A 26,426-nucleotide genomic window follows, 5' to 3' on the forward strand; every position below is an offset into this window, starting at 1 on the left:
CATACTTTCTCTATCCTCACATACACTTGCTGTTCCTGGGAGGACCTGAGCCAGATTGGAGTCCATGCTTGGGACCCTAGGTTCAGCCACTATGACCATTGGATGAGCTGGGCCTTGGCCTGCCTGGACTCAAGAAGCTTCACCCTTGCTGGTGAGTACAGTGGGAGCAGATACCTTGGGAACAAGGCAGGCCTAGGCTCCACCCACCTCCAACATCGAGAGATGGGTGGGACTGGGGGAGTATGACCTAATCATTTTATTTTTCATGAGTTGAGTTTCTGTGTAGTGTGTGTGTGTGTGTGTGTGTGTGCAATTTAATTGTACTCAATGTGTGTGTGTGTGTGTGTGTGTGTATTAGATCATTAGGGAGAAATTGGTGTGATCATTTCCAAATTTTCTATTTTTCCTTCCTGTTTTAGGTCAGGGTTAAATGATATTTGGAGAAGCTATACCAGGCCTCCCAACCATCCTAGTACTTAAGGATGGGTACTGGACCCCTGATACCAAACCAGGTTGTCAATGTGGAACACACTGCAAGAATTCTGTCTAGGTGGTTCCAATAGTTCTGAAATGATGTCCATCTCACCAATTCAAGCAAGATGGAACCCGTTCAATGTTCATTGGTTGACCTTGGAGTCTCCTTTCTCCCAGATATTTGCTGTCATTTTATGTCTGGGGTAGTTAATCAATCTCTTCTCTCCTCCTTTCTCTTGGATGGTCCAGATGTGCTTTCCAGGCCTCATTGGGCTTCCATCTCCAGGTGGAGCAGGGCCAGTTGTCCAATACTCCTTTCCCACTGAGCAGGACCTGTTCTTGCAAGTGCACCAAGACCTCGAGCCACTCAATCCTGCCCCAGTGGAGCCCCACTCTCAGCACTCACTGAGCTAGCATCACCAAGCAGGCATGTAAAGTATCCAAGCCAGGTGACCTGGAACCTGCCACACCCTCTACTCTCAGGATTCGCAGACCCAGGACACATTGCACTGGCCAGCCAAGGACCCAGGCCAAGCAACATAAACCACCACACATACAGCCACTGGGGCTCATAAACTGGGCTCAACACACAACTGTGCCCAAGGGCCCAGACAAGGATACCAGGGCCCCACTGGATCTCCTGCACCCAGGGATCATATGTCCAGCACCAACATCCTCCTTACTGCCATGGCTTGCCTCCACTCATTTTCCACCAGCATGTATTGCAGCCTGGCTCAGTCTAATTTCCCGCAATTCCACTCCATGTTGCTGTGTTCTGAAGCCTATCCAAGTACAATCCATCTGACTGTTTAGCTGGAGCTAGGCAGTGGCTTGGGAGTATGTGAGTGTGTGGTTGTGTTCCTCTTTGTGCAGAGGCATGAGGTGCCAAGGGTCATATCCAGAGGTTTAGTACAAACCTCTTGAAATCTTCTCTTTGCTCCCTTCAGCCTCAAAGCTCTTGTATAAGAGCCAAAATTCCTTTTCAATTCCCATCTTGTCCACTGAACCAAATGTTACCAGGAAAGCCGGTGATTCTTTCCTTTAACATAGTATAGAAAAAAATGATGAAAACCAGCTGTTGTCCAAATTTTTACAGTTAATAGACCAGTTGAAGTTGGAAGAGGTGAGAGGGACAACAACTCCCTGGAGGGGCTCAAAGATCTGTTTCATTTTTCAATGGAGAGAAAATGATATCATAGTTTCTTTTAAATTTGCTTTTCCCACAGGAAGCCTGATGAAATACCATTTGAGAAGAAGCATGCCTCTAATGTCCCTGAGAACAACCTCGAGAGTGAGGAAATTCTTAGTCAGTTTGACAAGATTCAGATTTGTCAGCAGTCGTTTGAACACAGTGGAAATGAGAAAACTTTCAGAGGGAAGAAGATAGTCCTTATGTGTGAGCAGGTTTACCACAAAGAACCATGTAATCAGCAACCTGTCAGTGTGGGAGAAGCAATTCATGTTGGCTACTATAAATCTTGCCTTACCACCAAACAGAGAACTGACACAGGAGAAAATTTGTATGTGTCCAATGAAGGTAAAGAAAACATGTACCAGAAGTCAGAACTAATTAGAGATCAGATCCTTCGAAGTGCAGAAGATCCATATGAATGCAATGAGCACAGAAAAGCCTTTAACCAAGAAGTATCGCTAATTGGGCCACAGAGACTCAACACAAAAAAATCTTATGAATGTAAGGAGTGTGGAAAAAAGTTTCCTCGTAAGTCAAGCCTAATGATACATGAGAGGGTCCACACAGGAGAGAAACCTTATGAATGTAGGGAGTATGGAAAAGGTTTTTCTTGTAAGTCAAACATGACTGCGCATCACAGAATGCACACTAGGGGAAAACCTTATGAATGTATTGAGTGTGGGAAATGCTTTTCTTATAAGCAACACCTCATTGCACATCAGAGAATTCACACTGTGGGAAACCCTTATGAATGTAGTGAGTGTGGAAAAGCTTTTCTTCATAAGTCAAGCATGGTCATACATCAGAGAATGCACACTGGGCAAAAACCTTATGAATGTAGTGAGTGTGGAAAAGATTTTATTCGTAAGTCAAACCTCATTGTGCACCAGAGAATCCACACTGGGGTGAAACCTTATGAATGTAGTGAGTGTGGAAAAGCTTTTTCTCAGAAGTCAAGCATTAGATCACATCAGAGGATCCACACTGGGGAAAAACCTTATGAATGTAGTGAGTGTGGAAAAGATTTTATTCGTAAGTCAAACCTCATTGTGCATCAGAGGATCCACACAGGTGAAAAACCTTATGAATGCAGTGAGTGTGGAAAATCTTTTTCTGATAAGTCAAGCATTAGATCACATCAGAGAATCCACACAGGGGAAAAACCTTATGAATGTATTGAGTGTGGGAAATGCTTTCTTTGTAAGTCACACCAAATTAGACATCAGAGAATCCATACTGGGGAAAAACCTTATGAATGTAGTGAGTGTGGAAAAGATTTTATTCGTAAGTCACACCTCATTGTGCATCAGAGAATCCACACTGGGGAAAAACCTTATGAATGTAGTGAGTGTGGCAAAGCTTTTCTTCATAAGTCAAGCATGATCATACATCAGAGAATGCACACTGGGGAAAAACCTTATGAATGTAGTGAGTGTGGAAAAGCTTTTTCTCAGAAGTCACACCTAATTAGACATCAGAGGGTCCACACAGGGGAGAAACCTTAAGATTGTAGTGTGTATCTTCAAGCCTTTACTTACCAGACAGGTTTCATTCAACATCAGAGTATCCATACATGATAAGAGACGCAGGAATATAATGAATGGTAAATCCTGTTGCAGGCAGTCAAGTTTTATTAAACATCTAAATTCACGTGGGAAAGCAGAAATGTGCTACATGTGTGTTAAAAATCATACGCAAACATTTTCAGCACAGTAGAAAGCGTACATGCTTCAGTAAGTAGCATATTCACAGACATGAGCAAACACACAGCATTGACTGAAAAATCATTTTCTGAAGTCAATCATTAGCAGAGTCACAGGCCTCAGAACTACAAAAGCATGTCAATCAAAAGACTGGCCACCATAAACCTGTTATGGTGTGTCAAAGCTTACAAAGTGAATGAAAAAGCAACCATTAGCAAGAGTGCAAATACAAAACATTGCAAAAGGGTAACGGATGTGGAAACATATTTTGAAAGTCTAAGCAAGTGTTAAATAATAAACATGAGCAGTATCATTTTGTTTCACAAGAGAGGGTATTTGTTGCTAAAATAATTAAGATGCCATTTGTATGTGATCTCCCCTTGTTGTGAGGTGGTAAATGTGAATGCTGTTTTCAGATTAAATGTTAATAGTAAATGCTCAGTATGTAACACTTGTTTGAAAAACCATATTTGTCAATTATGCATTTATCTTTTTTAGAATCACAAAATTCCTCATCCTATTACAGAACTGTATTGGAACCACAGTTATCAAATGACTCATGTGGCAGTTGTAATGATAAACACCCAGATTTGAAGGATGAATCTTTTCCAGAGGCAAGATTTTCTTGTTATATCTGGTCATGTGTGGATCCTATTTGGCCACTGTCTCTCCTTGAATAGTAAGTATGGGAGATCACTCCTGCATCTCTGCCAGCTTATATGATACAATACATCATAGGCACATGGCACATTGTGTCTCCGAGGTAAATCCCTGGCAGCGGTCTCAGCTAACAGAGACTCCATCTTGGCCTGTTCCCTGGGCATACATACAGAGCAGTGGGCTGTATCTCAATTTTTCTGTCTCTGCAAAGCTGTGCTAGAATTTCCCTGATAAGCAACTCTAAGCAGTTAAGTGCAACCCTCATCCCGTTTACCAGTCACACATAATGATCATGCCCAAAGGTATAGCTTTCAGCCTTGGTGCTAGCTTATCTTGGTCTACCTGCAAATGAGCTAAAACACTAAGGTATCAACCCTGCTTACAGAATGTAAGCGGTGACCTGATTAGAGTGTCCTGAGAGATAGGCATGCCTACTGGCCAGTTACAATAACAGTGCAGAGTGGAAGTACTATTGAGACCACCCTTCTGCCTTCCCCCTCCACTGTATATATGCTTGTATGATCTTCCCAATAAGTGGGCATCCCTCACCAGTTTCTCTCTGGTGGTTCTGCAGCCAAGCTACACCATTGCCATGCCCCTCAAGAATCTTGGGCCTGCTGGTCACAAAACACCCAAGACTCTAGGAGGCATATCTCAGAGACAAAAGAATTGTCTGACATAAGACTCTTGGAGTTCCTCTTTCAGGTGGAGTTTATGTGTCAGCTGCCACCACTACTGCTCAGATTCACACTGATTTCATGTATCATGGCTTCTTACAGTAAGTTTCTTGCCATTGTATGAGCTCCTAGATGCCAACCTGTGCCTGAAGTCTTTCAATTGTAAGAGTGAGCACCAGGACCAGCATTGTCACATAGTAGGTAAGCTGTCCGAGATCCTAGCCAATCCACCATGGTTTTGCTCTTGTCTTCTGGTTTCACAACAGCTCAGCCACTGCAATTGAGCCATTGGGGATATGAACCAGTGGACAGAAGATATCTCCCTCCTTCTGTCTTTCTCACTCTAAATCTGCTTTTCAAAGAAAAAAAATATTGAAGAGTGGGTCCCATGACTAGTGTTGAGGGAAATGTGAAGCCCATTGACTTCCATCTCATGTGCGACAACCTGGACCACTTCTACCACTTAATAATTAGAGTCGAGGCCCTATCAAGACCAACAATGATGAGCACTGAGGGTAAGTTAGCCAATTTTTTTTCTGCAAAATGTGTCATGTATGGCCCAGGGATGTGTCCTAGTGGCTAATGTCCTCACCTTGAATGTGCCAGAAACCCCTATGGGTGCTGGTTCTAATCCTGGCAGCCCTGCTTCCCATCCAACTCCCTGCTTGTGGCCTGAAAAAGCAGTCGAGGACAGGCCAATGCTTTGGGATCCTCCACGCATGTGGGAGACCTGAAAGAGGTTCCTGGCTCCTGGCTCCAGATCAGCATAGCATTTGCAGTTGAGCTCACTTGGGGTGTGAATCATCGAATGGGAGATCTTCCTCTCTGTCTCTCCTCTCGCTATATCTGACTTGGTAATAAAAATAAATAAATCTTTTTAAAAATGTGTCATGTAATCAGATTTTTACTTAAACTACAGAATGAAGTTCCACACATCTACCTGCTTCCCGCCACATTGGTCATGTGAGCCCTAAGCTGTAAATTCTGCTAATGTTGCTTATCAGCTTGTGGCTAAGGTCCTCAGTAGGACACACCTCAGAGAGTAACCTGCCACAGTGAATTATTGAATTTTTTGCAGTTCCTGTTTTAAAATATTCCCAGTCTCTCACAGCATCCTAACATCCTTTGATTTTTGTAATTACATTTTAGGAATGTGTGGAATAGGGTGGAAGGATGGGATTCACAGGAATTTGAAAAAAACAGAGTAGTGGGTCATTTTTTCCACTTATATATCCTGCTTCAGTAAACAAGGGTTGGGACAACATTCAAGTTACTAACTGGGTGTCTCCAATTTCAAGAAGCACACCACCACGTAGTTTTCTCTCTAGAAGCGCTTTCCCCTTGCCTCCTCTTCCCCTGCTCACATGATCACTTTGCAAATAAAACTTCTGTCTCTAAAAAGACACATTACAAAAAATGACTTTGAGATCCAGTTTCTGTATCCACCTCCTAAATGTGAGCAACTGCTATTTAGTAGAAATCTACATACTTTCTCTATCCTCACATACACTTGCTGTTCCTGGGAGGACCTGAGCCAGATTGGAGTCCATGCTTGGGACCCTAGGTTCAGCCACTATGACCATTGGATGAGCTGGGCCTTGGCCTGCCTGGACTCAAGAAGCTTCACCCTTGCTGGTGAGTGCAGTGGGAGCAGATACCTTGGGAACAAGGCAGGCCTAGGCTCCACCCACCTCCAACATCGAGAGATGGGTGGGACTGGGGGAGTATGACCTAATCATTTTTTTTCGTGAGTTGAGTTTCTGTGTAGTGTGTGTATGTGTGTGTGTGTGTGTGTGCAATTTAATTGCACTCAATGTGTGTGTGTGTGTATTAGATCATTAGGGAGAAATTGGTGTGATCATTTCCAAATTTTCTATTTTTCCTTCCTGTTTTGGTCAGGGTTAAATGATATTTGGAGAAGCTATACCAGGCCTCCCAACCATCCTAGTACTTAAGGATGGGTACTGGACCCCTGATACCAAATCAGGTTGTCAATGTGGCACACACTGCAAGGCTTCTTGTCAGCAATGCCCGTGTCTCCATATACCCCAAGTCGAGAGGAGGGACTAGGGTTACAAAGAAGACAACACACACTGTGCCATTCGCGCAAAGAGAATGCCACTTTGCTGAAATCTAGCCTGCCTTTTATACTCTCTGGTTCCTCCCAGTACTTTTCCAATGCTCTAGCAGCTTCTAAGACCTCAGGGGCATCCTGATAAATGGGAAGCAGGGAAGCAGGAACTTGTGGTTAAGCCAAGAACTAAATGTATCAGGCCAAGATTGTGCATCCTGTTACCCCTTGAAGAACAAGCTAACCTGTGGAGTTAATCCTTGGGAGACGAGGCCCTACAGTTTCTGTCCAGGTAGTTCTGATAGTTCTGAAATGATGTCCATCTCACCAATTCAAGCAAGATGGAACCCGTTCAATGTTCATTGGCTGTCATGGTTGACCTTGGAGTCTCCTTTCTCCCAGATATTTGCTGTCATTTTATGTCTGGGGTAGTTATTCAATCTCTTCTCTCCTCCTTTCTCTTGGATGGTCCAGATGTGCTTTCCAGGCCTCAGTGGGCTTCCATCTCCAGGTGGAGCCAGGCCAGTTTTCCAATACTCCTTTTCAACTGAGGAGGACCAGTTCTTGCAAGTGCACCAAGACCTCGAGCCAGTCAATCCTGCCCCAGTGGAGTCCCACCATAAGTGCTCACTGAGCTAGCACCACCAAGCAGGCATGTAAAGTATCCAAGCCAGGTGACCTGGGACCTGCCACACCCTCTACTCCTAGGATTTGCAGACCCAGGACACATTGCACTGGCCAGCCAAGGACCCAGGCCAAGCAACATAAACCACCACACATACAGCCACTGGGGCTCATAAACTGGGCTCATCACACAACTGTGCCCAAGGGCCCAGACAAGGATACCAGGGCCCCACTGGATCTCCTGCGCCCAGGGATCATGTGTCTAGCACCAACGTCTCCCTGACTGCCATGGCTTGCCTCCACTCATTTTCCACCAGCATGTATTGCAGCCTGGCTCAGTCTAGTCTTCCCGTAATTCCGCTCCATGTTGCTGTTTGCTGAAACCAATCTAGGAACAGCATGCCCCCTTCTCATCCCTGATGTGAATTGCCTATTATTGTGGCCTGATACAGCACTAATCCTTCTCCCCGTGATGGTTCTCAGATCCGCTAGATGATGTTAGGTAATGACTCACCTGTGCTTTTGGCGTCTTTTCCAAGAAGTCTTTCTCTGTTCCTATTTCTTGGAGAGTGCTTCCTATGTTTTCCTTTAATAGTTTAATGGTTACTTGGTATAGATTTCATTGTTTGATCCGTTTAGAGCTGATTTGTGTATAATGTGACAGGTATGGGTCTTGTTTTCTTATTCTGCAACCTGCTATGCACTTGTCCCAACAGCATTTGTTGACTAGACCAGGATTTTTACCTGGAGTTATTTCAGTTGTCTTGTCAAAGATTAGCTGGCCCTACATGTTGGGCTCCTTTCTGGGGTTTCAGTTCTGTTCCACTCATCTTCTTCTCTGTTTCTGTACCAGTACCAGACTATTTTGATGACCGCTGCTCTGTAGTATGTCTTGAGGTCTGGAAATGTGATTCCTCTAGGTTGATTTTTATTCTTCATGATAGCTTTGGCTATTCATGGTCTCATGTGATTCCAGATGAACCTTTCTATCATCTTTTCTGTTTCTGAGAAGAATGTTGTTGGGATTTTGATTGGGATTACATCAAACCTGTATGTTACTTTTGGTAAGATGGCAATTTTGATTATGTTTACTGTGCCAATGAAGGAATATGTTAAATTTCTCCATTTTCCAATGTCTTCTTCTATTTCCTTTTTTAATGGCTTATAGTATTCATCGTAGAGGTCTTTTGCATATTTTGTAATATCTAGTTATTTAGGATTCCTCTCCATTATATTAAAGTGGACTCTACTTACAATTTCTTTCTTGTTTGATTTTGTTTTAATATATATTATTGGAAAGGTGGACATACAGAGAGGAGGAGTGACAGAGAAGAAAATGTTCTGTCCAATTGTTCACTCTCCAAGTGGCTGCAATGGCTGGAGCTGAGCACATCTGAAACCAGGAAGCAGGAGCTTCTCCCAAGGTCTGCCATGCGTGTGCAGGGTCCCAAAGCTTTGGGCTGTCTTTGATTGCGTTCCAAGACCACAGGCAGGAAGCTGAAAGGGAAGCAGGACTTCCAGCATTGTAACTGGCATCAATATTGGATCCTGGCTAATTCAGGGTGACGACTTTTACCACTATGCTATTGCGCCAGGCCCTGCACTTAAAATTTCTTGTTCATGAAGATTTATGTGCATTAGTGCCCTTGATTTATTTTCATTAATTTTGTATCCTGGTACCATGCCATACTCTTGTATGAGTTTCTATAGTGTCTTCACTGAGTATTTTGATTCTCCTATGTAGAGAATTATGCTGTGTGCAAATAGAGGTAACTCCAGTTCCTCATTTGAAATTTGGAATCCTTTAACTACCTTTTTCTTGCCTAATCGTTCTGGCAAGGTTTTCCAATGCTATATTGAGGGATAGTGGTGACAGTGGATATTCATGTCTAGCTCCAGATTTTAGTGGGAAGGCTTCCAATCTTTCCCCATTAAGAGTGCTACTTATATTAGGGTTTTTCATAAATTGCTTTGATTGTGCTGTAGAATGTTCCATCTATGCCTATCTTGCTTAGGGTTTTTAACATGACGAGGTGTTGCATTTTAACAAATGCCTTCTCTGCATCTATTGAGATGACCATATGGTTTTTATATTTCATTCCATTAATATGATATATCACAGTTATTGATTTGTGAATGGTCAACCATCCCTGCACACCTGGGATGTATCCCACCTGGTCTGTGAGAATGAACTGCCTGAAGAACTGTTGGATCCTGTTGGCTAGTATTTTGTTGAGAATTTTTGTGTTCATCAAGGATATTGATCTGTAGTTAACTGTTTTTGTTGTGTCTCTATCTTGCTTTGGTATTAAGGTGATATTGGCTTCATAAAATTTTGAAAGAATTACCTCTCTTTCTATTGTTTTGAAAAGTTTGTGGAAGATTGGGGTAATCTCTTTTTTAAATGTTTGGTAAATATGTTTGGCAAAATTCTTTCACTAGAACATCTTTGAATATCAGCTGTAGGGCCAGTATGGAGATTTTAAATATTTGGAGTTTTTCTTTATTGTGGAAGAATTTTCTTTTCATTTTCAAAGACAAAGGAGAGCTTTGTAGGATACGTTAATCTGGGCTGACATTTTTGTCCCTTCTAGAATCTGAAATATGTCACTCCATTATCTTCTCGACTGCAGTGTTTCCTCTGAGAGGTCAGCTGTGAGTTTGAGTCGAGTTCCTCTATTGGTCACTTGATTTTTCCATGGGCACATTAGATTTTTTGCTTATGTTCAACTGAGGAGAGCTTGATTATCTTGTATCATGGTGATCAACTCTGTTGGGAGAACTGTGCCCCTCCTGGATGCTGTTTCCCAATTCTTTCTCTAGATTAGGGAAGTTTTCTTTTATTATTTCAATGAATAATCCTTTAATCCCAATTTCTTTCTCTGCATCTTCTGGAACTCCCATAATTCTTATGTTGGGCCTGTTAATTTTATTTTAAAATTCTCGGATAATTTTTTACCTTGACCTGGCTCTATTGTAGCTTTTTTGTTTGTTTGTTTGTTTCTCCTGGTGACAGGAAATATCTTCCAATTCTTGCTCCACTGTGTTTTTAACTTCTGAAATGTCAGCCTTCATTTAATTCATTTCCTGTGTGACAAATTCTTTAAATTCTTTGAAATCTTGTATTACGTGGTTTTCAGTGTTGGTCAAAAGCTGTATACTAAGTTTCCTGAATTCTGTCTCCCCGATCTTTTCAATATCTTCCTGATTTAACTCTAATGGTGATAGAGGCTTTTGCTGCTTTACTGGGGAGTCTTCAGTAATGTCTGCCTTAGTTAATTCTGAGGGTGGTAGAGGCTTTTGCTGCATTACTGAGGAGTCTTCAGTAACATTCATTGTGCTGTCTCTTCTTTTAACTTTTGACATTGGAATCCTGTTTGGTGGATTTTTGCTCCTTAGCTTGGATTTCTAAGATATATTACCAAGAAATCTACAAATCAATTTTTAAGTTCAATCAGTTTTCTTAGGAAGACGCCAACTATCCCAGATAACTGGTTTGTCTGCAGCACTGATCTTATCTAAACACAAAATGACGCCCACTGGGCTCTGTTATCAAAACACACAAGATGGTGCCCAGTGGGGCACTGCCAGGGAACTGGTGCTGTTGGTCTTCTGATCTGGGGACCACACAGATCATGTAGGATGATAAGCTAGTACTATCCTCAATGTTGGATCAGCTGGGTGTGACTAGTTGGAAACTTGCCCACTCCAGCGTTTGATCCCTGTGCTGTTAGCTCCAACCTGCCACCAATCTGCCCTGAGGAATACACAGCTCCCTTTTCGTTCATTGCTGGGCCAAATTATTAGGTAGAATATGCCAGTTCCAGCCTACCTTCACCTCTGGAGCTCCAGGAGCAGACCCAAGCTCCCACCTGGCTACCAGGAGTGCTGATTGTATGGCTGCCTCTGGATCCCTGAGTACTGTGGGAGTCTATATCACAGTTCACCTGTGGCTGGTAGGTTTTCTGTTCCCTGTAACACCACTCCACCACCGTTGCCTCATCTCTGTTTTTAGGGGGTCTCCAGATACCTGCTTGTTGACTGCCTGACCGCTATGTTTTTCTGTAATCTGCTGTTTGTTCTTTACCCTGTGTAATGTTTCTCTGTCATCTCGAACATGTCTGCACCCTTTTCCCCACATGGCAGATTTATTTGCAATTCTCCAAGCACACTCCATGCTGATTTCCACAATGATTGTACACTCTATATTCCCACCAGCAGTGAAATGAGGGTATCTTTCTCCCCACATTCACCCCAGCAGGTACTATTAGTGGAGTTGTGAATTTAGGCTGGTCTCCCTGGAGTTAGGTGGTACCTCAATATAGTTTTCATTTTTCTCTCTCTGTTGGTTAGGGAATCTGAGCATCTTTTCATATGTTTGTCAGTCATTTGGATCTGTTCTTTTGCACAATGTCTGTTCATTTGCATTGCACATTATTTCAAAGTCTTTTATTTATTTATTTTTTTTTACTGTCCCTAGGTTTCGAAACTCTTTGTAAATCCTGGATATTAGTCCCCTATCACTTGTGTAGTGTTCTAAATTTTTCTCTCATTCTGTTGGTTGCTTCTTCACCAGCAGGTAAGTAACCCTATGGGGTTCCACAGACCTGCCAGGCGTTCCCTGCCCAGGTATGCTCAAACACCTACTCCGCATGGCCCACAGTCCACTCCTGGGCCAAGAGGGCTTAGCTGGTACCCTCACGTATCCTCATCACACACACCATGCACTCCAGCACCTAAGGGTTACTACATTGACCCAAGGGACCAAGGTGCCCACCAACAGCTATTCCAGGGCCCAGCTTGACAAGCTGGTGCACTCTGTGCCTGTTGTCCACCTGACGTCTGCTTCATAGCCAAGACATCTTGGGCAGTGTCCCTGCTCCAATGGCACCATAGTCATCCACTTCAGGGCCAGACTGAATTGCGCCTGAGGGGAAGATATTCCTCTAACAAGCCCCCTCCATTGCTCCACTTACCCAGGCAGGACCAGGCTCAGTGCACATCATCAGCTCACCGCTAGCCTATAAGAGCAGTGCCACGATGTCCACCTTCCACCACTTGAAAACCATTCCAGCTCAGGCAGTGATATTGCTGCTTCAGCAGGCAGTGCATTTGCCAATCACTCCTGTGATGGTTCCCTTCTGCTGATGGCCCTGAGGCCAGAGCCTGCATGTCTGGAGTCCCCCACCACACAACACACCCACCCTATCACCTCAATTGTTCTTCCAGTGGGATGTCCCACATCTGTAGCCTGCCTGCAAGCTGCTCCAGGGACAGGACAGCTGGGAAGCCCCAATACTCACCTCTAACCTGCCTGCCCCTTCAGAATTTCTGCTACTCCAGGGCAAGGCAGGTTATATTTGCAGGGAATTCAAGCAAAACACTGCAGCAGCATCTTTCATTGTTTCACAGGGGAGAATTTTCATGTGGACAACTCTAGTTTGCAAAGCAGGATTTATTTAAAAATAGGAACCAAAGTGATTCCTGCCCCAGAGGAAGCATGGCACTCCAAAGGAGTAAAGACTCAAGAAAATGCTGGAAACAGTGTTTTTGTTTTTTGGTTTTTTTTTTTTTTTTTACACTCTCTCGGAAAGGTTTTCACATGAGTCACCCCAAGGACAAAGAGAAAGATACTTATTTACAATAGGCAATAATGTCTACCATCGCACCAAGAATAAAAGGATGAGACTTGTGGCTTCCTTCTCCCAATGTTATGGGCTAGGCAGCCAGTTCAGGGTCGCCACCATGAAAGCCACATCCCCACACCATCCAGGCTATCTCTTCTGCCCACCTGTGACACTCACCTATCATTGCCTGGAACTGAGAGGGGGTGGTATTGCATTTTTTGTAACCACTCCCCTCGCAAGCCCCCATAAAGGCCCACGATAGGGAGAGACTTGCTCTCTTGGTCACATGTTTCTGAAGAATCTAGATGTTTTCTGCTTTTGTGATTCTGCTTTAATTGCTTGAATGTGGGCTGTGTGAACTCTTGGCCTGACAGTCTATGTCACACCCAGCAGGACACCTGGCAGGTCATGTATGTAGACCACTCCTCAGGAAGGAGGTCCTTGGTGTTTGATAAGAGCCATCACCCTATAGCCCATCAATTTGTACCTTTTGAAAGCTGCTTGCTTCCAACCTACCATTACAAGCCTGCCAACTTGCTCATTTTGAAACTTAACAGCTAAAACTGACCAATCATGACTGCATAATTATATGGAATTGTCCTGAAATGTATAAGAACCCATGCTGTTTAACTTTGGCCCTTGTTTTGCTCTCTTTTTCTGTCCTGCTGCTTCTGTTGCAACCTTGGCTGCAGCTGCCCCTGCCTCAGCCAACCCTGCCGCTGGGGGAGGTGGCTGGGAGACCTAGGTTAAACTGAATAAACTGCCTTTATGCCTTAACACTGACTTCAAACTATGATTTTCTGGGGATCTCAAAAACCCAGCAGAACATTTGCGAGCTCAACCAGGACCAAACCGGGGGTGTGCGGTGTCACCTAACTTTTCTACTTTTCTTTGCCAGCTAATTCTGTCTTCTTTTTCCTTTTTTATTTTGATGTATTACCTTTTTCAGCTGAATTTTTCTTTGCACCCAATATGAGGGCAGAAAGTTCTGAATGGGTTAAGTGTTTGCACCTGGTAAGTGGGCTGGAAGACCTCTCCTGGTAAGGCAACTTTTTGCCTATGGAGGAGTGGGTATGTGTACTCCAAACGATTTTAGCTTTAGTAGGCCTACGTTGTTAACTGAGTCTCCCTGTCTTTAAACTGTTGAATGTCTTTGTGTCTTCCATGTATAAGTGAAATGCTTGGGTAGTTAAATGGGCTACAAAAACTTGAGCTGTGAAATAGTTAAATTAGCTGCAAAATCTTGAACTGTGAGAATTTTGTGAGAGTTCTTATTATCTGAATTAAATTGAACCTATGGGTGGGTGCCAGGCCGGAGCTGTCTTCATGCTTGGATACCTGATTCTAGCCACCAGATACATACAGAAAGCTGTTCCCCTGCCTGCCTGAGCTCAAGAAGCTGTTTTCTTCATAGTGAGTGCACAGAAGGAGGAAGTCTGAAGAACAAAGTGGGCCCATGCCCCGCACATTTCCATCATGGCATGGTGAATGGGACTGGGGATGGGGCGACCTCGGGGTTTGGGGGTTAAAACTTCCAGCATGGGCTTGGCAGCGTGGCCTAGTTGCTAAGGTCCTCACCTTGATCCCATATGGCAGCTGGTTCTAATCCCGGCAGCTCCACTTCCTCTCTGTCTCTCTCCTCCTCTCAGTATATCTGACTTTGTAAAAAAAAAAAAAAAAAAAAAAAACTTCCAGCAGCCTGGGCCTGGCGGCATGGACTAGCCACTAAAGTCCTCACCTTGAACACACTGGGATCCCATATGTGTGCCGGTTCTAATCCCGGCAGCTCCACTTCCCATCCAGCTCATTGCTTGTGGCCTGGGAAAGCAGTCAAGAATGGCCCAAAGCCTTGGGACCCTGCTCCCATGTGGGAGACCTGGAGGAAGTTCCTGCCTCCTGGCTCCTGATTGGAACAACACAAGCCATTGCTGTCATTTGGAGAGTGAATCATCGGAAGAAAGATCTTCCTCTCTGTCTCTTCTCCTGTCTATATATATCTGACTTTGTAATATAAATAAATAAATTAAAAAAAAACTTCCAGCAGCCTGCTGGCTATTGCTGGATGCCAGTCCGGGGACCTCTTCATGCTCAGAGCCGTGATTCCCGCCACCGTGTGCACATGGTGAGCTATCACCCGTCAGCCAGCTTTGGTGTTTGGGGCTTTGAATTGCTGCTTAGGTAGCTCCCTCTTGAGGCCACTGTGATTCTGGGATGTGAATCCATCCTAAAGATTCCCAATGACAGAGTAACTTTTCCTTTGAAGGTAAGTGAGGGTACTGAGACCTGGTAGGTTAGAGGAGAGGGACAAGATAATCTTCATGGGTCAGACTGACATATCAAACTCCTTTGAATCCTGTGTAGAACTTGTAATCACTGAACAATGCTGACCATTGAACACCAGTCCATGCAAAAGCTAAGGCTGGGGGCTAGTCTAGCAGGATAATATGCTGTTATCTGACATGATGATGGATCAGGAGATGGGTCACATTAGGCAGGACCATGACATTAACGAACAAATGAGGAAACCATATCTGGGGGTAAATTCTGTGGGGGATGTGTGGGCCAAATCCTGCGGAAATTCTAGCCCCACTGGTCACCTCAAGAGTTGGGGTGGTGATGGACTAAGCTAGGTGTGACCAAGGAGCCTGCCATCACTCATAGGGGAAGGAACCAACAATAGTCTGGACTGGTCTAGGCAGCAGCACCCAAATGTGCATTCTAAATAGGGTGTAGGGTGGGCCAGGCTGCAAAGTTTAATGCGAGAAACATGATAGGAAACAGCCCAGAACAGGCCATGGAAAGTTACCCACTGGCATACATTTGGCATGGGTCAGAGGCACACCAGAGTGAACAAGTTCATATCATCTGCTGGAGAATCTGAGCACCAGAACAGAGTGTGGGTTGAGCCAGGCTTGGTTGCAACAAAAACCGGTACACATTACAGAATGCCAAGGTGAGGTGACCTATACCAAATGTGGCCGCAGCACCCAAATCACATGTGAGAAGCTGGGAGGGAGGGAGCGGAGCTGGCGGGAGGAATGTGGGGTTGGCTCCCCTGCTGGACAGCTACTCCCACTGGAGAGCATGAGCTTGGAAGGGGTCAGACAAAACTAGGCAGGGCTACACATCTGTGGGCCTCATATGTGCTATCAGGGAAAAGCCAGGCTGGGCTGATTGTTCCTCCTGGTGCAAGCATAAATTAGAGCGGGTGAGGGTTGGTTTTTGGGCTTTATTGCAGCATCAGCTGGCAGAAGCTGGCACTGGGGTCTAATTCTGTCAAGTTAAACTGCAGAACTATCTGGAAAGTGCATAATCTGGGAGTGGAAGAGGCCTGAGAGGGAAATAGTGGACTCCTCCCTCTTGGGTTACCACTCCCACTTGAGGGCATGAAAACTAGGACAGGGGCTGGGGTGACTATACAGAAAGGCACCCAGCAGCATATGTGTCAGTTGGATAGCGGAGCTGAATGGATTGAACTAGGCTTCAATGCCCACTGACATGTAGGAGAGCTCAATGGGATGTGGAACAGACTGTACTAGTCTGCTGTACATATTTGCACGCTGGGAACCAAAGTAGGGGGTGGGCCTAGTGAGGTTATTGTGGGTGGCTCCAACTAGGCTGTAGCTCCCACTGATTTATGTGAGGGCCGAGTATGTGCTAGGCAGAATTAGGCTGGACTGCAACACCTATTGGTTCACATGGAAAAGAGCACTGGAAACAGAACCGACCTAGCAATTTCAACCACCAGCTTCTTGGGGTGATAGACATTACTGGGAACTTTTTTCTTTTGCAAGTACACACAAGAACCTGGTCTCAGTTCACCTCAGACAGTTTCTTTTGGGATTCCCCCCAATCAAACTGCCAGACTCAGTACCTTAACCATGAAAAGACAGAAGACAGAACAAATAGAGCAACGACCTGATCCATATGTTGGCAGTGAGAAACAGTGCAAATGGAGACTCTAAGATGGACTGTCAACCAGTAAATTCTGCAGTGATTTCTTCATGCTGGAAATGGTGAGACTGGCCTCAATTCGTAGCTGTTGAACTATCAAAACCACTTGAGCAAGACCGTAGGAGCATGCCTCACATCTGGTACCTGGGATTTGTAAGAGACTGGGTGGGGATTCTCCCTTTACCTCCCCCTTTACCGCAGATGCTGGAAAAAAATGTGGGAATAATAGTCTTACCAACTTTCCTGTAGCCCTTGAACCTTTGTGCCCTAATTATGTAAAGATTGTTACAGATAAAATAAAATAATGAAAATAAAATTGAACCTATGAGTGACACTCCTAAAGTTCAACGTGAACAGCGGGAGAATGTTGCTCCAAATTAATTTTCTGAGCAAGAGGAATGGCCGAACATCTCTGGAGGATAGTTTGGGAATCAATAGCATCTAGGAAGATGCCTAAGTCAGCTCTGTCGGCTGGGATCTCTAGGTGACAACTGGGGTCTTCAAAGTTTGATGTCCCTGGGTCCAAGTGCCTAACCTGATGGTTCAGAGTCTGTGTTCTTTCCCAAGTTTTGCTCTGTACGGACCCGCTTGCCAGGGTTCTGAGTCTGAAGGTTTGGGGGTGACCTTCTTTTTTTTTTTAAAGATTAATTAATTTTTATTACAAAGTCAGATATACAGAGAAGAGAGATAGAGAAGATCTTCCGTCCAATGATTCAGTCCCCAAAGTGAGCGCAATGGCCGGTGTTGTTCCAATCCGGAACCAGGAGATAGGAACTTCCTCCAGGTCTCCCATATGGGTGCAGGGTTCCAAGGCTTTGGGCCATCCTTGACTGCTTTCCCAGGCCACATGCAGAGAGCTGGATGGGAAGTAGAGTTGCCAGGATTAGAACCAGTGCCCATATGGGATCCTGGCGCATTGAAGGTGAAGAATTTAGCCACCAGTCCATGCCGCCAGGCCTGGGGGTGACCTTCTAACTGGTTTCTGCATTCAAAGTATCTGTAAGTCAATTAGTTGTTCCTAGTGTGATGGGTCAGGGCCTGTGTCCTCTCCCAAGTTGCGAGCCAAACGGACATGCCTGCCTGGGATCCGAGTCCGATGGGTTTGAGAGCGAGATTCTAACTGGGTTCCAGATTCCACAGAGTGTAAAGTGGTTGATCTGAGCTTGAGAGGTTAGGGCCAGTGTCCTCTCCCAAGTACCAGGTTAGAAGGACCACCTGAGGAATGTGCAGTTGAAAAAAATCTAATCATTCACCCCTGCTCGGTGCTAATTACTGTATTCCAGCTTCTGCAACCCCTGCTTTACTTGCTCTGCTAAGAGGCTGTGTGACCTCAGGCCTGACAATTTAGGGGCAGTTGCCCAGGTACCCTGAGGGGACCGACCTGCCTACGTGACACTTGTCCCATCACCCTGATAGGAAGCCCCACCTACCCTTTGAACTAACCAATAGTGTAAAGGTCCCATACAAATGAAGGATACTAAAACCTAACCCTCTGATTGGCTGATTTTTGTATAAAAACCCTAAGATTTGGAGACTCGGGGTCTTCTTCCTCGGGGACCTGGGCATGCTCAGATAAACACTCCTGACGACCTCTTACTCCTGGTGATGTTTCTGGGAAGCAGCGGCAGCAGCGGCAACGCCAACTCTGGCGGCAGCGGCTGTGGCGGAGGCAGCTGTGGTGGCACCGTGGTGTTGACTGTGACTGCAGCGGGCGGCTGCGGCACCTACATAGGGGGTGGCTGCAGCGGAGGTGGTAGCAGCAGAAGGCGAAGGCGGCGGCAGCGGCAAGAAGAGAAGCAGCGGCGGAAACAGTGATCGTGACCGTGACCACAGCGGTGGGGACGGCCATAGGTCGTCCCTGGCTGTAGAGTTGCAACGCCGATCCAGAGACGAGGAGGCGCCTGCAGAGCTGTACGCAGACCGGCCCGCCATTGGCCAGTGCCGCCGAGCTGTAACACTGTTCCAGGTCATGACCAATTACGACCGAAAGAGCTGAGACCATGGCTCCACCTCCATCTGCCCGCTGCCCACCTGTGGTGCCTGGCTGTACCGCGGTCCAGGAAGCCCCACCTAGGCTCACCTGCCTGGCTGTGCCCCTGTTAGGAGAGCCCTGCTTGCTTGCCTCCCAGCTGTCTGCCAGCTAGCCGGGGAACTGAATCCATCCAGCTACCCTGACGCTGGTGCCAGCACAACACACCCACCCCTTTTGCCCGAGTTCCAAAATCCGAGGGGTTGCCCTTTCCACCTGCGTTCTGGATTCAAGGGACTGTGAGTAGAATGATACCAGTTAGCCTAGGATATGTGTGTGTGAAAACTCCCTCTGCTCCCAGGTGTAGCTTGTAAGGCACAGCTTAGCTCCTAGGCATTGATACGTATATTTAGCATGATCTGGTGGGAGTAAGCTTTCCACCACCACCCTACTGGGGACAGGCTTGTGTTAATTTAACTCGTTCTAGCCTGAGAGATTATCATCCCTTTGTCATCAAATCTGACCTACTTGTTAGCAGTGTTAGAGTGTGGGGAAAATGTTAGAATGTTAGAATGTTAGAATGGAATGTTATTGCTGGGCAGTGTGATGTTCCTTTGAGCCAAGAAACTGCTATTTTGCTAGGACAGGAGGCACCTGGACTCTGGGAAGAATCCACTCTAGCGATGAATCTATTCCTTGCTGCCCTGCAACCTTGTGATCTATCAACTAACCCAGGTACAGAAGGGCAGAGGGAGGTGCAATTCTTCTCTATTCCCAGGAACAGGAGGAAAATAAGGGTGTGAGAATGAAATGAGTCATAAAGATAATGGGTGTGGGAATGGAACAGACTGATTGCACCAGAAGATCATAAAAATTAACATGTCTAAGGTTGTTACTATTAATGTTTGTCTCAGCCAAAAATGACCTATAAAATCTTCCACCTTTCGCTTGTTCATGGTCTGACATCTGCTTGGCTGGCCTGCACACCCCAGGTACAGTCTGACCTCAGCATGCTGGCACAATAAACTGTTTGCTTTTTGCATTACCAGTGAGACTCATTGTCATTTTCTGGGAATTGAAAAGCTTGCACTCTTACGTCCCAGTGGGCTCTAGCCTGGACCCTAACACATGCTCAGTTAAATGAACATTTAACCAACTTATCTGAATCTCCAAATTGTTCAAACTTCTGAACCAAGCCTTCTGACTTTGGGAATTCCATAGGATCCATGAACTCTCAAAGATAGAGACAAAATTTGAATAATTTAATTGCTTTTTGAAATAATTTCAATTATAACCTCATGAAATTATGTGACATTGGTTGCTTCTGATATTCTATTAAAGTAATGGACATTTACATGGTTACAGAGAATGTATATTTAGATTTATGTTTATTAGAATATGCTATAATCACAAAATTGATTCAGGTTATAAGTTACGTGTGTCCTTATTTATGAAGAAGTATTGTTTGTGGGATTTTGCCTTACAGGAAGCCAATCAATACTTACAGAATGTGTGACAAAATTGTCTGTATTGTGTACATCTTCTAAGCGCTTATCCTGTTTAAAGCAGTAGAATTGAAATTAAAGTTTGATCCCTTGTCAGAAAACAACAGCATTTTAACATCTCCTTTTAAGTTATTTTCATCTTGTTGATAACTAAAGCTGCTAACTAGGTTCAGTAAGTTCTTAGGCAGCCTGCTAAGACAACAGCCAAACTGAAGTTCTTCCTTACCCTTGACTTCAATAAAACCGAGGATAAGAAGATGCTCGCAGCCAATCAGCCCTGGAAAAGGGAGGCACATGCTTGGAGCCGCCTTTGGAAGAATGTGGGTGTTTGACTTTGTCACTGTCACTGTGGTTCTTATCTGCCTTCTTTTGAGAAAGGGGAAGTTTCCAAATCAGTTGGAAGAAGGTAATGGGATGATAGGCAGTTAGGGTCTCTGGGTCCTGGTAAAACTGACTTGTATACAATAGAATATCTTAGCACTAAGAGATTCTTGAATGTTAATATTTCCAACAATACTTGTACATTGTTAATTGTATCATTAAGTACATTCCTAATTCAAACATTTGATTAGCTATTAAAAACATGGGGGGATGAAGAACCTAGATGTTTTCTGCTTTTGTGATTCTGCTTTAATTGCTTGGATGGGGGCTGTGTGAACCCTGGCCTGACACTCACCCGGCAGGACACCTGGCAGGTCACATAGGTAGACCACTCCTCAGGAAGGAGGTTCCTGGTGTTTGATAAGAGTCATCACCCTTTAGCACATCAATTTGTACCTTTTGAAAGTTGCTTGCTTCAAACCTACCAATAGAAGCCTGCCAATTTGCTCTTTTTTGAAAGTTAACAGCTAAAACTGACCAATCATGACTGTATAAATATTTGGAATTCTCCTGAAATGTATAAGAACCCTATGCTGTTCAACCTCAGCCCTTCTTTTGCTCTTTTTTTCTGCCCTGTGTTCCTGCTGCAACCTTGGCCAGAGGATGTGGCTGGGAGAGCTAGGTTAAATTGAATAAACCACCTTTATGCCTTAACACGAACTTGAGACTCTATGATTTTCTGGAGATCTCAAAAATCCGGCACAACCCTCCCATCACTCTCGCACTCTGACTCTTGGCCTCCTCAGTACCTGTTTGCTTTCTGGCTTCCTACAGACAGACTCTGAGAATAGGTAGCCCCTGAGCATGGCCCCTGTAGATCTATATTCCTCACACTCTGTTCACTGCTTGAGCATGACAGTAAAGATGTTACTTCTAAGGTGCTTTGTATTGCTCACTTGTGTACTTTCCAGAGTTCCAGGAGAGGTGAGGCCTAGCAGTAATGGAATGTAGGCAGAGAAGGCAGGGAAATATGAATGCTTGAAGACTTGTGAAGTGTGTCCATGTTGTTTGTTGTATGTCTCTTAGGATAACATATTGCTGGGGAAGCTGGGACATAGGTCTTCAGATTGACAGACAGACTTCAGGGTAATGATCATTTCTTCATCTTGGGGTTTCCGTTCACACTGGATTGTCACATGAACTTGTCATTTGTTGATTTCTAGTGTTATCACCAAGAGTGGTTAATAGATACCTTCACTTATCCTAGACTTTTCTAATGTAAGCTTGCTTGCACCATTCAATACCATCCTGAAGCTAAACTGAAAGCTAAAATGCCATTCCTTTGAGGGTGACACAGAGATGAGATTTGTGTGAGCCATATCTAATTGCTTTTGATATGGCCACAACTCCAAGAGATGGGGGTTGATACGTTGATTCTGTCCCTTTGTTCCCTCCCCAGAAAGAGACCTTGCATCAAGAAAGATATGCAAATAGGAGAAAGCCCTGTTTTTACATTTTGATGCTTAATTTTACCAGAACCATAAGACCCTAACTGCCTGTTATCCATTCTGATTCCTCACACACTACTCCAGCACCCTCATGTCCACAACCACCCTTGCTTGCTCCATTGCTTCAGAGCCAGTCAGGCAAGGCGGCCAGCTCCTCTTTTATTAAGCATGCCTGCCTCACAGTCCCATCACTTAAGGGCCACGCCAGCTCCAGCAGTGCTCACTGCATTGCATCCGCAGCCTTCCTGCTGATGACTAAAGGGCCAGGCCTGGTGGGTCAGCATCCACAAGCCACTACCACGTGGGTCCTGAAGCCATGGCTGCTGCTTCAGTCCTAGGCCAGCTCTGCAGACCACCCATGTATACAAAGCACTCCCCACTGCTGTCCTGCTTGCCATTTCAGGTTTAGGCTGGCTCTGCACACGACCCTGCAGCCCAACCCTCCACCTTTCCCCCTCAATGCTGGGCTCACTCTTCCAGGGCCCACAGTCTCTAACATTCTAGTCTTGATTGCTGCTGCTGGCACAGGTTTTCTCAGAAGGCAATACCTGTATTTAAAACCCTCTTGCCATGCCCCCCTTACATTGTTTTAGGCACTCTACATGCTACTCCAAGGGCACACCTCCTCAGCCAGAGTATTATGCCACACAACATTCCCAGCCTGTCAACCAGCCTTGGCGCTCCCAACTCAAATGGGCCCAGGCAATGCCTCCCATGTCCCCAACCCACCTATCCACTGCTCCAGGGCTCTCAGAAGGCTTGGCTACCATCCCCTCAAACTCACACATGCATGCAGCATGCCTTTCCCTCCCACCCTGTCAACAGCTCAAGGACAAGGTTGGCTCATCCAGCATCCCACTCCCTCCAACAGGTGCTGACTCACCAGCTGCTTCTGGACAGGGACTGTTTGACTTTGTGCCTGTGGCCAGTGGCTCATCAACATTCCCACTGTTCCAGGCTTGGGACTGGCCAACTCGGCCAGCATATATTTGGCCCAGTCCACAGGCATGGGGCTTTGCCTGAAGCTACAGACCTGCTTTCCCTGCACTCATCATGCCTCTAGCACTTTGCCAGCGCCTCTAGTAGTTCCCCCAACTAAGCCACTCCAGGGCCAAGCAATCTCCCCATGCCCCATGCCCACCCTCCACCACCTTCTCCAGGGCCATGCAGGCCCTTCTTGCATCCCTGCATACCCAGCATAACTGCCTGCTTGCTGCTGAAGAACCAGGCCAGCTTGGGTTGCATCCGCAGACCTAGCCCACTTGCCTGCCACTCCAAGGCCAGGTGTGCTCAGGAAGCCATGTCCCCCTACCACTGAACAAAATTCTGTCTGCTATACTTTCAGGGCCTCAAGCCTGGCATGCCCAGTGTGTCTAGCCAGCCTGACTCTCCTCATAATGGCTGCCCCAGGGCCAGGCACAGTCACCCAACCACCCAGCACCCCCAGCAGATTGCTGCCCCCCCCCCCCGCTACTCCCTCTGTGTCAGCTGCACATCTAGCACATGTGCTCTGCCCCTTGCTGCAAGCACAGGCTGGATTCACTGGCCACCCCATGGCTCTAGCCTGCCCAACCCACGGCCACGTCTGCTCTTCCAGGACCAGGCTGATTCATTCATTGCCCCATTGCCCTCGGCCTCCAGTCATTCACTCCAGGGCCAGGTTGGCTCACTAACATCACTATAAACCCCATCATCCCATCCCATATTCCCAGCCTGCCTGTAAGCCACTCCAGGGAAAAGCAGCCTTAGTTGGCACCCAGTCTGCTGTTCCAGGACCAGAGCTGTTCTGAGGTTGCTCCACCAGCACCCAGCATGCATGCCATTCACTCCAGGAAAGGGGGACTCAGCTGGAGCCCCAAACTCTGACCCACCCACTTCCCTGCCAGCTGCTGCAGGACCCAGCAGGCTTGGCCAGTGACACAGTGTCTGCTTTAGGCTGCTCACCTGCCTGCCTTTCCAGAGCCAGCTCTGTTCGCCCTGTGCCCACTGTACATTTACTATGCCCGCCACACCTGTTATTCCAGGGCTAAGCCAGGGGCTAGCTTCTTCTGGGGTGGATTCTGCTTCCAGCCCCTCATCCCAGGGTCAGGGGCTGGAGTCTTCCAAGGTCCTCACTGTTATTCTCCTTCCCCTACTGCTGCCTTATTCCTCCATATTACCCTGCCGATCTGGGCTATGGTCTTCCAGGCATGGGTCCAGCTTCTATGTGAGCAGTTTCGTCTTTTTACTCTGTCATCCCTCCCTTTGCTTTCTACTGAAGGAATCCAAGACACACAAAAGCTTCTGACATATGTATGTCTTCCACAGTTTGTCTTCACTGACCAGATAGCCCGCTTCATACATGGGACACCCCCAATTCTGTGCAAAACCATTCTCTGGAGCTCTTTTCCATTTATGATTTATGTCCTGTTTTCTACCAATGATCTTTATGACTGGAAAAAATCATTTTTTTTTGAGAAGCCAAAGGCTCTTGTTTATTTCCTGGAGACCATCTTCCTAACCCATCAGCGCACTTTGAACAACCATCAGCAGCTACTTCAGGCACTCTTCACTGCTGAGAAGTACAGCACAATTCTCCATGAAGCCCAGAAATTAGTGCCCAGTGCAAATGGCCAATGAAACAATGACCCTCAGACAACAGAGCATTTTTCCCTCAACACACCCTGATCAGGACCCAAATAATTGTGAAATCTGAATGCAGCAAGCATTAAACCTCTTTTGTGAGACTCTCCTGAGTGGTCTCCATGGGGTGGCACAATGTCCTACAAACTTATCAAAGGTAAGTGAGGTTACTCAGGAACCCTTGGCATCACTGGTGGCATTACTTGAAAGGGTTTTCGACGCCTAGCGTGATTTTACTCCTATTGCTCCCAAGGCACCTAAAACAGACAGGCTTGAAACATAGCAATTATGATGCAGACTACTCCAGATATCAGAAAAACAAAAACTTAAATGATAGATGGGTTTGAAGGCCAAAAGCTTACAGAATTGGTGGGAATAGCTCCCCAAAATATTTAATCATTGGGACTCCTCATAGGATTAAACAAACTAGGAAGTCATTCGGGGCAATAATTGCTGCATTGAGACACAAGCCTACTGATGGGTCACAAGGGCATCAAAGACTCCCTACCCCTGGACAGAGAAGTTCTTATGATAAGCCTAGGCCATTTCTAAAGTGAAACCTGTGTGTCTCCTGTAGATAAGAGTGGCATTGGAGAAGTGAATGTCCTCAGAAGCCCAAAAATGACAGAGGTTCTCCATGTCAACACTGAGTGATGGGGCCTAGGCTCTAAAGCCCCCTCCAAGGCTCTGGTAACCTTATCTGCTGGGAACAAAAAGACTGACTTCCTAACTGATATTAGTGCAAAATTTTCAGTATGCAAACAGGACCAACTTACCACCCAGGTAAATACAACTGTTGTATCAAGAAACTACAGGGTCTCAAATATGTGACTGGAGTACTGATCACACTATTGATTTGTCACTCACCCCTTCCTAATAGTGCCTCAGTGCCCAAAACCCATACTTAAGGGGTAGGACCTCCTTCACAAACTAAGAAAAATGGACCCACAAAAATTATGATCACTGTGCTATTAGGGGAGGAGTATCAGATGGCCAAGAAGCCCAACTTAAATCTAGGGGATGAAACCAGCAAACTCCCACAGTTACAGGAGCCTTTTCCTTGAGTTTAGGCTGAATCTAACCCTCCTGGTTTAGCATCTGACCATTTCCAAGTCTAACAATATTCAGTGTCCAAGTCAAGAGGGGAAACTGAGCATCTCAAAAGACTGTTGGATTCTGGCATTTTAATTCCTTGTATGTCCCCATGGGATACTTCTATTTTCTTGTATGCAAACCTAACTTCCAGGATTTCAGCCAGTTCAAGATCTGAAGGAGGTAAATATCAGAGTGATGGCCATCACCCCACTGTGCCCACCCTTATATTCTCCTTAGTCTCCTGCCTCCAGATTGCATTTCTCTTATTTATCTGTATTTGATTTTAAGGATGCCTTCTTCACCATCCCTCTGGCAACCCAGAAGCAGCCACTTTTCATGTTCGAGTGAGAAGACCCAGAGAATGGTAAGACTGAAGAGCTCACTTGGACTCAGCTCCCACAAAGATTCAAAAATTCATCCATGC

At 45.6% G+C, this 26,426-nt stretch overlaps 2 protein-coding genes across 2 annotated transcripts in view; both read left to right on the forward strand.

Annotated features, from left to right (window-relative positions):
- The window catches only part of LOC101524850 (zinc finger protein 569-like), a 103,126-nt gene extending 101,225 nt beyond the window's left edge, over positions 1-1,901 (forward strand). Inside the window, exons 6-7 of the mRNA XM_058668262.1 lie at positions 1,701-1,804; positions 1,879-1,901. Coding sequence (XP_058524245.1) covers positions 1,701-1,804; positions 1,879-1,901 — 127 coding nt within the window. The remainder of the gene's footprint in view (positions 1-1,700; positions 1,805-1,878) is intronic.
- A 121-nt stretch (positions 1,902-2,022) lies between these two features.
- LOC131481044 (zinc finger protein 260-like) overlaps positions 2,023-26,426 on the forward strand; it is a 242,443-nt gene continuing 218,039 nt past the window's right edge. Inside the window, 1 exon segment of the mRNA XM_058668263.1 lies at positions 2,023-3,119. Coding sequence (XP_058524246.1) covers positions 2,023-3,119 — 1,097 coding nt within the window.

This window comes from Ochotona princeps, chromosome 8 (assembly GCF_030435755.1).
Source record: "Ochotona princeps isolate mOchPri1 chromosome 8, mOchPri1.hap1, whole genome shotgun sequence".
NCBI lineage: Eukaryota > Metazoa > Chordata > Mammalia > Lagomorpha > Ochotonidae > Ochotona > Ochotona princeps.